This window comes from Siniperca chuatsi, linkage group LG21 (genome assembly GCF_020085105.1).
Source record: "Siniperca chuatsi isolate FFG_IHB_CAS linkage group LG21, ASM2008510v1, whole genome shotgun sequence".
Taxonomy (NCBI): Eukaryota; Metazoa; Chordata; class Actinopteri; order Centrarchiformes; family Sinipercidae; genus Siniperca; species Siniperca chuatsi.
In genome coordinates, this window is record NC_058062.1 from 21,376,853 (window position 1) to 21,389,933 (window position 13,081).

Genomic DNA, 13,081 nt, shown 5'->3' on the forward strand with positions numbered 1-13,081 from the left:
TTAATTTTAACAATGCTTTGTATGGTCAACAGTAAAGTAAGATATAGGTAATTTGCAGTAAATGGGCTAAAATATGTAAGCTCACTGGTATAGTCCTTTAACCTTACCTTTGACAGAAGTCTGTTGCCATCATTGTCTAGAATGAAAACAGCTTTCACTGTGTAGAGGGAAGGTTCCTGCAACAATAAACACAGAGAACATTTTAAATATTTTAGCTTTGCTGAGTTACCTCAGGGAAACATCTAGGACTGAGAGTGGTCTACTTCATACAGCTACAGTCAAAGCGATTCCTCCCACACTTGGCCAGTGTGTTGTATCAACCTTTATTATCCAGATAAAGCCTGCTTTTCAAACAACACCCTGTTTTACATTCATTCTGGTCCACACATGAGCTGTCCAGTCCAACCAGTTACTACATTCGGGCTCAAGGCTTCATTCACAGTTTGTTTTATCTCTGCATTCATTCAGTTTTATTTTGTACTTTCTTTTCCAGATGTGGAAATGACCAAAGACATTGTCCATTCTCCTGCACACTACACACATCCTTCCATCTATCCATCCATCCATCCGTCCCTGTGAAGAGTTTTCAGACCCAGGACAAAGTTCTGTTATGCACTGACTAGCATAGATTCACAGTCAGAGTGTATCACAGAACTTAGACCAGGAACTTACAGTATCCACTGTCCAATATTCCCAGGATGAAGATGATGATGAAGAGGAAGATGTATTTGGATCAGCCACCCTTCATTCCATAAAATGTAGTGTCTCAGCCCATATACTGGTCTGATATTGGCTGAACTTGAAAGGATGATTTCGGAACTGTGTTTACATGGGTATAAAATTATTGTTTGTGATAGAGAAATAATTATTTTATGCTTTATTTTATTCATAGTACACTTAACTACGGGTTTAGAGATCACAAACTAGTAACACAAAAAGTTTTCTCTTAGTCGCAAAATAATTATTTTGTGATCACTAGAAGTGAATATTGTTGTGTCAAAATCACCAAATACTTTTTTCCTAATCATGAGAACACAAAATTTAAAATGATATCTTTAACAGCCTGACAAGGGTGCTATAATTGTAATAGTATTTTTTTTTTTTGGAAGAACCTAATTTCTATATTCAATTCAATTCAATTTTATATATATAGCGCCAATTCATAACAGAAGTTATCTCATTGCACATTTCCTAGAGAGCTGGTCAAGCCTGTACTCTTTATAATATTATTTACAGAGACCCAACAAATTATATGGTATGTCTAAGTTATCTTAAGTCTGCTGCGCACAGCTATGCTTAAAAATTACACTGACAGAGATAGATAAATAACGGGAAACATTTTTCAACCAAACACAGTATCTCAGACATTGGTCCAATGTCAACTGAGCTTGGGGGAATACATTTTGACACTGTGGTTCTAGAGATTAAAGTCTCTAGAGTCTACAGCCACGCTAATGAGGCTTTACTAATTGTGCATATTTATATTCTTATTTTTTGCACTTGCACTTGTATGATTATATTGTGACTGTATTGTTACTTATAAAGCATGGGTATGTAATGTGCTATATAAATGGACTCTACTTGTATAGCGCCTTCCTAGTCTTTCCAACTACTCAAAGTGCTTCACACTACATATCACATCCACCTCATTCATACACTGATGGTAGGAACTAAGTGCTCATCAGTTCAGAAGAACTAACTCATTCACACACACACTCACACCGAAGCAATTTGGAGTTCAGTGTCTTGCCCAAGGATGCTTTGACATGTGGGCTGGGGGAAGCCGGGATCAAACTGCCACCATTCCGATTGGTGGGCAACCCGCTCTACCACTAAGCCCCAGCTGCCCCAGCTTCATAAATAAAGCTTGACTTGACTACTTAAGCAAAACATTTTTTTGAGTGAAATGCTAATGTCAGCATGCTAATATGCTCACAAAGATGCTGATATTTAGTATGTATAGTTGATACAGGGTTCTCTGCGCATCTCCGAGCAATATGCAGCTAAATCAGGTGCTTCTCAGTTTGAGGACAGCAAGGGAAAAACAAAAACTGGAGCATTGATTTGCAATCTTTAATTGTGCAAACATTGTGTGTTTAGTAGGTATAATCTTTGCCATGGTTACTGTCTTAGTATGTTATTATGTTAACATTTTCTAATTAGCACTAAACACAATTTACAGCTGAGGCTGATAGGAATGTCAACAGTTTTACAGGTATTTGGTCATAAACCAAAGTATTACACAAATTAAAATTTTGACCTGAAGCTAGCAAAAGTTAAGGGATCACCAAAAGCATTATAGCCGCGTTTCTACCAAACACTTTCGGTATAGTACCATTGAAACCCGTACCTAACTCGTACCTACACATACCTAAACCCTAGATCTGTTTTGCGTTTCCACTGCAGGCAGTACTCTTAAAATGTAGGCGAGGTTGTTAATGGGGCTTTGGGGCTAATCCCCTTCACTTTTCCAGCAGTTGGGAAACAACAGACAAGGCTTTCCTTGGTCTTTAGAAGCTGCAGTGTTAACTAACACACTGTAACTTACATTTACTGCCAGATTGCCAACTTAATGCTATCCTTTTCCTCTGCTCTGCTCCATTCACTGTCACTTTTCTGCCACTTGCTCTCTCTCACTCACCCCTCACTCTCTCTCGCTACACACATATGTGTTTGTTCATTAGCCTACAACAAAAAAACAAAAATAACAACAACAAGGAGACAAACTTTTTTTGAGAAAAGGCTGCAGGCAGTAAGAAAGACTGAAGGCAAAAGACTGCTGAAAAAAGAACAAAAAAAACCTAACCCTACATCAGAGCGCAGATGACGAGACGACTCTGGTTGCTCCAATCGTCTCTGACCAGTCAGTGGTCTGCAGTGTTTTAACTCCACCTTTTAGCATCGGCTCAGCTTGCTTGGAACCTCAACAGATGGGTGACGAAAAAACGGGACAGTATGGAGTGGTTCTATTGGTACCATCCACAACTTTTGCAAATGGAAACGCGAAAACTGAACTGACCTGGACTGCTTGGCTTATCAGAATCAGAATCAGAAATACTTTATTGATCCCCGAGGGGAAACTCTTTTGTTACAGCTGCTCACTATCACGTCAGTGCATACAGGAATAGAAGTACTAAGCAAAAAATATAATACACTATAATACAGGTCAGATAAATTAAGTACCAAGTGGGTATAAGTATAAAATTAAAATAAGTGTAACGTACAAAGTGGATTACCGGTTGATCATAAGTATGCACGGTATAATAATACAATGTAATAATATAAGTAATAAGTAGTAGTGCATGTACTGTCAAGTTAAGTGTAGCTTATTAAGATTATTATGAGATGGTGGATATTGCACAGCAGTAATAGAAGTATGAATAAATATGAATAAATTAAACTGAAAACAGAGTATATTGCACTGGTGTATTAAACAGAGAATATTGCACAATTATTTCAAGTATTGCAGTGATGTTAATGATCCAATGTCCAGTTTATTGACTTCAGGTCATATAGACTGACACTTAGAGGGAGGATTGGCCACAGAGCCTTAGAGTTTGATGGCCACAGGCAGGAATGACTTCCTGTGGTGCTTTTTGGGGGAATGAGTCTTTCGCTGAAGGTACTCCTTTGTTTGACCAGCACGTCATGGAGTGGGTGGGAGACACTGTCCAAGATGGCATGTAGTTTGGCCAGCATCCTCCTCTCTGACACCACCGACAGAGAGTCCAGCTCCACCCCCACAATGTCACTGGCCTTACGGATCAGTTTGTTGAGTCTGTTAGCATCCCCTACCCTCAACCTGCTGCCCCAGCATGCAACAGCATACAGGATAGCACTGGCCACCACAGACTCATAAAACATCCTAAGCATTGTCCGGCAGATGAAGGGAGAGGGGACAGTGTTGCTGACCCCTCTCACTTGGTCAGTAGTCAGGCTTATGGGGGGGGGGAGGACTCTCCCAGGAAGATGGAGGAGGGGGGAGCAGTGGACTCAGAGGAGTCTGAGGGCCGACAGCAGCTGAGTTAGAGGGGGGATGAGCAGGAGCAGGTGTGTCGAATCTGTTAAAGAACAGATTAAGTTTGTTGGCCCTGTTCAAGCTGCCTTCAACTCCTCTGCTGCCGGTCGGTCTGAAGCCAGTGATGCTCTACAATGCCGCTCCAGACTTCTCTCATGTTGTTCTGCTTCCTCCTGTACTTCTCCTTGGCCTCCCTAATCTTCACCTTCAGGTCAGCCTGGATTGCCCTCACCTCCTCCCTATTACCATCAGTAAAGGCCCTCCTCTTGGCATTCAGGATGTCTTTGATGTCCTTTGTTACCCACGGTTTGTTATTTGGATAACAATGGACCATCTTAGTTGGGACATTGCAGTCCACACAGAAGTTAATGTAGCCAGTGATGCACTCAGTAAGCCCGCCAGTGCATCCCAGTTTGTCACAGTCAAACATTCCTGCAGTGTCTCATAGGCCTCCTCTGACCATCTCCTCACTGACCTTGTGGTCGCAGGCTGCCTTTTAACCTGAGGCACATAGCAGGGTTTGAGATTAACCAGGTTGTGGTCTGACCTACCCAGGGGGGAGGGAGGAAGAGCTGTATGTGTCCTTAACATTAGCATACAGCAGGTCCAGTGTCCTCTCCTCTCTAGTAGGACAACTCACATACTGGGTGAAATTAGTCAGTATTGTTGAAACACTGACATGGTTGAAGTCACCCAAGATTAATATGAGTGCACTCGGGTGTCGAGTCTGGAGTTGTGCTATGGTGGTGTGAATGGCGTTGCATGCCGATGCTGGGTTAGCAGAGGAGGGGGTGTAAACAGCCACAACAATGGAATGTGAGAATTCACGTGGCAGATAACATGGCCGGAGTCCCATAGCTAACAGTTCAATATCTGGGCTACAGATACTCTGCTTGATAGTAACGTGACCAGGGTTACACCATCTGTTGTTGATCAGCACAGCAAGCCCGCCACCTTTCTGCTTACCGCTCCCGGTGTGATCCCTGTCGGCCCGAACAGTTTGAAAGACATCGATGGAATATCCTGGACGGAATATTTCAGGATATCCTGGTGTAGCCATGTCTCTGAGAAGCACATCAAACTACACTCACGGAACTCCGTCTGACTCCGGGCTAACGCTGTTAGCTCATCCATTTAATTCGCCTGTGATGTGTGAAATGCGGTGTTACATTTACTGCCAGATGTAATGGGACACCCACCTTCCAAAAAATTCAACTTTTGTCTCGTCAGTCCACAGAGTATTTTCCCAAAAGTCTTGGGGATCAAGATGTTTTCTGGCAAAAATGAGACGAGCCTTAATGTTCTTTTTGCTCAGCAGTGGTTTTCGTCTTGGAACTCTGCCATGCAGGCCATTTTTGCCCAGTCTCTTTCTTATGAACACTGACCTTAAATGAGGCAAGTGAGGCCTGCAGTTCTTTGGATGTTGTTGTGGGGTCTTTTGTGACCGCTTGGATGAGTCGTCGCTGCGCTCTTGGGGTAATTTTGGTCAGCCGGCCACTCCTGGGAAGGTTTACCACTGTTCCATGTTTTTGCCATTTGTGGATAATGGCTCTCACTGTGGTTTGCTCGAGTCCCAAAGATTTAGAAATGGCTTCATAACCTTTTCCAGACCGATAGATCTCCCTTTCTTTCTCATTTGTTCCTGAATTTCTTTGGATCTCGGCATGATGTCTAGCTTTTGAAGATCTTTTGGTATACTTCACTTTGTCAGGCAGGTCCTATTTAAGTGATTTCTTGATTGAGAACTGTAGACATACAGTATATACATATATACATATACATATACACATATATTCATATATATACATATACATACATATATACATACATACATATATACACATATATACATATATACATACAAATATACATATATATACACATACATATATACATATATACACATACATATATAAACATATATACATATATAAACATATATATATATACATATACACATATATACATATATACACATACATATACATACATATACACACACATATATATACATATACACACATATATACACACACACATATATATACATATACACACACATATATACACACACATATATATGTGTGTATATATATATACACACACACACATATATATATATAAAAACTTTGTCCTTCACCCTCCGCGGGTGGTCTCGTCCTTCGAGCTCGGGTCCTCTACCAGAGGCCTGGGAGCTTGAGGGTTCTGCGCAGTATCTTTGCTGTTCCCAGTACTGCACTCTTCTGGACCGAGATGTCTGGTGTTCTTCCAGGGATCTGCTGTAGCCACTCCTCCAGTTTGGGGGTCACTGCCCCGAGTGCTCGGATGACCACCGGTACCACTGTTGCCTTCACCTTCCAGGCCTTCTCCAGCTCTTCTCTGAGCCCTTGGTACTTCTCTAATTTCTCATGTTCCTTTTTCCTGATGTTGCCATCACTTGGTATTGCCACGTCAACCACAACGGCTTTCCTCTGCTGTTTGTCAACCACCACGATGTCAGGCTGGTTCGCCATTAACATTCTGTCAGTCTGGATCTGGAAGTCCTACAGGATCTTGGCTCGGTCATTCTCTACCACCTTTGGAGGTGTTTCCCACTTTGACCTCGGGGTTTCCAGTCCATACTCAGTGCAGATGTTCCTGTACACTATGCCAGCTACTTGGTTATGGCGCTCCATGTATGCTTTTCCTGCCAGCATCTTACACCCTGCAGTTATGTGCTGGATTGTCTCAGGGGCCTCTTTGCACAGCCTACACCTTGGGTCTTGTCTGGTGTGGTAGATCTGGGCCTCTATTGCTCTGGTGCTCAGGGCCTGCTCCTGTGCAGCCATGATGAGTGCCTCTGTGCTGTCCTTCAATCCAGCCCGTTCTAGCCATTGGTAGGACTTCTTGATGTCAGCCACTTCAGTTATGTTCGGTGGTACATCCCGTGTGTAGGGTTTGTCCTCCCATGATGGTCCTTCCTCCAGCACGTCTTCCTCTGTTCCCCATTGCCTGAGACATTCCCTGAGCACGTCATCTGTTGGGGCCTTATCTTGGATGTACTTGTGGATCTTGGATGTTTCATCCTGGATAGTGGCTCTCACACTCACTAGTCCACGGCCGCCTTCCTTACGGCTAGCGTACAGTCTCAGGGTGCTGGATTTGGGATGAAACCCTCCATGCATGGTGAGGAGCTTTGCGTCTTAACGTCTGTGGTCTGTATCTCTTCCTTTGGCCACCTTATTATTCCCGCAGGGTATCTGATCACTGGTAGGGCGTAGCTGTTTATTGCCTGGGTTTTGTTCTTGCCATTGAGCTGACTTCTTAGGACTTGCCTTACTCGTTGGAGGTATTTGGCCGTTGCCGTCTTCGTTGTTGCCTCTTCGAGGTTGCCATTTGCCTGTGGTATTCCAAGGTACTTGTAACCATCCTCAATGTCTGCTATTGTTCCTTCTGGGAGTGAGACCCCTTCTGTGTGGACTACCTTCCCTCTCTTTGTCACCATTCGACTGCACTTCTCAAGCCCGAATGACATCCCAATGTCAGAGCTGTAGATCCTGGTGGTGTGGATCAGTGAGTCGATGTCCCGCTCGCTCTTAGCGTATAGCTTGATGTCATCCATGTAGAGGAGGTGACTGATGGTGGCCCGCTCCTGAGTCGGTATCCATAGCCAGTCTTGTTGATTATTTGGCTGAGGGGTTCAGTCCTATGCAGAACAGCAGTGGGGACAGAGCATCTCCTTGGTATATGCCACATTTGATGGATACTTGTGCATGTGGCTTGCCATTGGCCTCAAGGGTGGTTTTACACAGCCTCATCGAGTTTGCAACTAAGTCTCTTAGAGTCCTGTTGATGTTGTACATCTCCAAGCATTCAGTGATCCATGTGTGTGGCATTGAGTCATATGCTTTCTTGTAATCAATCCAGGCAGTGCACAGGTTGGTGTGTCGGGTTCTGCAGTCTTGGGTGACTGTTCTGTCAACCAGGAGTTGGTGTTTGGCTCCTCTGGTTCCTTTGCCAATGCCCTTCTGTGCTTTGCTCATGTATTGATCCATGTGTCCACTTATCTTAGCCGCGATGATGCCTGACATGAGCTTCCATGTTGTGGAGAGACAGGTTATTGGCCGATAGTTGGATGGGACTGTACCCTTTGCAGGATCCTTCAGGATCAGGATTGTGCGCCCTTCAGTAAGCCATTCAGGGTGCGTCCCATCTCTTAGCAGCTGGTTCATTTGTGCTGCTAGGTGCTCGTGGAGTGCAGTGAGCTTCTTTAGCCAGTAGGTGTGGATCCTGTCAGGGCCCAGTGCTGTCCAGTTCTTCATACCTGAGAATCTTTCTTGGATGTCTGCCGCTGTGATGGTGACTGGATTCTGTTCAGGGAGGTTGCTGTGGTCCTTTCTCAGAGCCCCCAGCCACTGTGCATCGCTGTTGTGTGATGCCTCCCTCTCCCATATACTTTTCCAGTACTGTTCAGTTTCCAGCCTTGGTGGGTCTGCTCTGCTGTTATTACCCTGCCATTGAGTGTACACTTTCGCAGGTTGAGTAGTTATTCTTCTGGCTTCATTATCTCTCGTGTACCTCTTTAGGCGGCTGGCCAAGGCTTGGAGCTTTTGTTTGGCAGTTTCGAGTGCTTCAGGTATGGGCAACTGGTTGTACTTCTTGGGTACTTGCTTCCTCATTGCACCTCTCTCAGCCTCTGTCAGTTGGCTCACTTCTCTCCGGGCCTCCTTGATTTTTGCCTCCAGCCTTCGTTTCCATGGTGGGTATTGTTTCTCATGGCTCCCATGGTTGCTCTTGTAGCCAAGCATCTCAAGGATCACTGCTGCTGAGGCGTATATCAGCTTATTGGTTTCAGTGATGGTTGTGGTAGGGATCGCTCTCAATGCTGCATTCACATCTTCTAGGAGACTTTCTGATGGTACTTCACTTAGCCGTTGTAATTGGCGTCGGGGTTGCCTTGTATTCATCCTCGCCATGATCTTATCTTTCAGGTCAGTTGCTGCCTCGTTCGGCGTGATTTCACTTGGGGCTTCATACCCAATTTCTGGTTGGGGAGCCGCCGCTGGCTCCCCTCTGACCTGTTGTCCGGGCCCCCCCCTTGCCGTAGCATTTGTGTTGTATCTCGTCAATCTCAAGTTGTGATAGCAGTTGCCCCTTGTGGATGTTGGAACACTGAGCTACTAGTTGCTTCGCTGTAAGCCTTGATTGTGGGTTTCGAAGTAACCATTCATCCCACATCCTTTGCATGTAACCCCTCTGACTAGGGTTACTGGAGTAGTAGCATTCCAACAGAGCCTATATTAATATATATATATATATATATATTTATATATATATATATATATATATATATATATATATATATATATATATATATATATATATATATATATATATATATATATATATATATATATATATATATATATATATATATTAATATATATATATATATATATATATATATATATATTATATATATATATATATATATATATATATATATATATATATATATATATATATATATATATATATATATATATATATATACTATCAAACAAGTGTAGTGTAGTGCAACATGTTTTAATTAACTGAATTTACAACTTCTGAACAGCTGGTGCAACCGGCTGCTGATCCCTGGTCCTGCCCTGTCCTCAGGGGAGCAGCTCTTTACATAACATGATGACATGAACATTGAGACACCTAATCACTAAAACGACTTACTTGAGATCAATGGATTAATGGCTAATATATAAATGAAACAGCACTTTGTAAACATCAGTTAATTGGGAATAACTGGGGAAATTAGAAGGGCTTGTCCACTGTTTGGGTATGTGTTCTCTGCAAATTATATGTGTTCTCTGCAAAATATAATTAATAATAAGAACTGATAATCATTTAATCAAAGGTAATATAGACTATATTTCCAAAAGCCTCAGTTTCAGTTAAAGTCTAAATGTCAAATGTAAATGTAAAAGCAAAAAGGCTAATTTGACTCACTGTAAGTCACAAATTAAAAAATTGGCTGTTTGGTTTAAACATAATGATTTTCTCTAGTGTGCATATTTATAAGTAGTTCATGGATTCAGACAAAACCAGAAGACCAATTTAGATGTCTGGAGACGGTGAGCTAAAAACAACATAAAAGCTTCTTGCAATTTGGACTTGGCAGTTGTCTGAACTGCAATTTTGATTTACTTTTGAATTTTTACCACATTATGGACATGATATAGAAACAGAACATTTGAGGCATTTAGCCGATGCTGTAATAAAGAATAACTGACAGTAGCTGAGACCTGTATCATGTCAGTTTCTATAACAATGACCTCTATAAAAGCATATTACATGATGCAAAAAAGACTTTCAGACTAACTCAGACTTTCAGACTTTGCTTTCATCTGCTTTGCTAAACAGAACCAGATCACTGACAGTTATTCTATTTAAAAAAGCCTATATACTAAATGAAAACCTTACTTTCCAGCATTAGCAAGCTTTCTAACCTATTTAAAACTAATGAAAATCTATATTTGGCACAGGCTTAGATGCAACAAGGAATACAACCTACAACCAAAGGAACGAGTGGAGCAAGAGAAATGCCTTAAAAGAATAGTTCGGCATTTTGGGAAACACACTTATTTGCTTTCTTTCCAAGAGTTTTTGATACCACTTTAATATCTGTATGGTAAATAGCTGGAACAAGCAGCCGATTAGCTTACCTTAGCACAAAGATTGGAAGCAGGGGGAAACAGCTAGCAGTAAAATAGTGAAATGTAATTTTTACACTTTGGTTTTTAAACATATTAAACAAACAATATACAACATGTTAATTAGTAAGCTTTAGAAGTGTTGGTAGGTGGATTTTGTTACCTTTGAAAAGAGCCAGGCTAACAATTTCTGCCCTTTACAGTCTTTGTGCTAAGCTAAGCTAACCAGCTGCTAGCTGTAGCCCTATATTTACCGGACAGATATGAGAGTGGTATCGATCTTCTCATTTAACTCTCAGCAAGAAACCGCTTAAGGGTATTTCCCAAAATGTCAAACTATTGCTTTAATTTTGACAAACATTATCTTGCTTTTGGACATTGGTTGCATTATGACGACCACCTGCAGGTCACAATTTTTGTACCACATCATTGCAGTAGTGTCTGTCAGTAGTAGCAGAGATTTTCCTCTATTTTTATTTCTATTTATTTCATTTCATTTATTAAATTTTTCCTACATTCAGTTTTTCTTTTTCTTTATTTTTCTATTTTTCATTTAATTTTGTTTTTGTTTTTTAATTGATTACTTTTTTTCATTTTTATTACGGGGAAGGGGAGTGTTTGATTGTTTATTATTATAACATTGCTTTGTTTTCCAATTGTTGTCACCTGTAGATTATGATTTACTTTAGTAAAAGTAGCAATAAAACAATGTAAAAATACACCATTAAAAGTAAAACTTGCACATTCAAAATTATACTTAAAAGTAAAAGCACTTAAGTATTACCAACAAAGTGTACTTCAAGTAAGAATATGTAACTTTTCTGAATAGCAGCCACTGTGGCCACAAGTGGCAAATACAGGATAATGACAAATGTGAAATTGTAGTGTTATACTGGAAAAAGTAGAGAAGAGCCATAAAGTCAGCCAATTGGCTCAGTAATGTCAATTGCACAGTGATATATATCTAAGGTTTGCTAAAATCAGCTAACTTTAGCCACCATAAGCTACCGGTCATACCAGACCAAGTAAGACTATAGAGGCAAAAGCCCTGAGTGTATTGCATTGAGCAAAGGTGTATTTTATATGGGTTATTTCTTCTTTCAAAAGTTAAATAGTGTCACTTTAAAGTATCAAAAGTACTCATTATGCAGATGCAGTGTTAAATTATTATATATTCCATTACTGGATTATTATTATGTATTAACATGTAAGCAGCATTTTACTGTTGTAGTTGGCTGAGTTGGAGCTGAGTTTAACTGTTTTATATCAGTGGCGGAAAAAGTACTAAGATCTTTTACTTCAGTAAAAGTAACAATACCACAATGTGAAAATACTCTGTTACTTAAGTAAAAGTACTTAAGTACTGGTAGAATATATATATACTCATACTATCAAAAGTAAAAGTACTTAGTAGTGTGCAGAAAACAGGCCCACTAGAGTGTTAGTGTATAATCTTGCATATTATATCGTTTGATTATTGTTACTAATGTATTAATCTCTAAGTATAATTTTACTATTGGAGGTGGTCAAGGTGGAGCTAGTTTTAACCACTGTTAAGTACTGTTAGACAGTTTAATCTATAACCATTTATCATATTTATAAGATAATCATAGGTTTTGTATGTAAAATATAGATTTGTAAAGTAGGAACTAGTAACTACAGTTGTCAAATAAATGTAGCGGAGTAAAAACTAAAATCAAGTCAACCATTCCACCATTGCTTTATATACTGTTGGGTAGTTTTACCTATAAAAAAGCAAGATATTGTATAGGCTGATCATGTGTTTTGTATGTGAACTATTATAATGCAAAGTAATTAGTAACTAAAACTGTCAAATAAATGTAGTGGAGTAAAAAGTACAATATGTCCCTTTGTAGTGGAGTAGAAGTAGCATTACATGGAAGTACTCAAGTAAAGGCTACTTTTAAGTATAAGCTACTTGAGTAAATGTATTTAGTTACTTTACAGCACTGAGAAAGAGTAGAAAATAAAGAATGAGACATGAAACATTTTAACAGCCAATTGACAGAGAACTGGAGTAAATGTGAGAAGAGATAGAGTTTAAAGAGTGAGAGAGTGAGGGAGAAGCTGAATAAATGGTGCGCAAGGCAAACGAGAGAGAGAGAGAGAGAGAGAGAGAGAGAGAGAGAGAGAGAGAGAGAGAGAGAGAGAGAACGGTGGACGTGGCACCTACTCTGCTCTACACGTCAACCGATCTGTGCACTAATGCTCAACACAAGCAGACATTTAAAACACAGAGACCTGGTTTATCTACACTAGCGTACTCACTCACACACCACTTGTGTGATGTGTGATATAGACAGGATTGTGTCTCTTCACTGGTCTCTACAAGTGATCACTGCAGGAACTGAAGCTT

The 13,081-nt window shown here is 40.6% G+C and overlaps 1 protein-coding gene across 4 annotated transcripts in view; it reads right to left on the reverse strand.

The window, feature by feature from the left end:
* Positions 1-13,081, reverse strand: part of copz2 (COPI coat complex subunit zeta 2) — a 30,167-nt gene that overhangs the window by 16,393 nt on the left and 693 nt on the right. For all 4 annotated transcript variants that reach the window (XR_006376288.1, XR_006376289.1, XM_044182124.1 and 1 more), the window contains exon 2: positions 108-176. Coding sequence is in view for 2 of the 4 variants with exons in the window: in XM_044182124.1 (XP_044038059.1) it covers positions 108-176 (69 nt within the window). In the remaining 2 variants the exon portion in view is untranslated. The remainder of the gene's footprint in view (positions 1-107; positions 177-13,081) is intronic.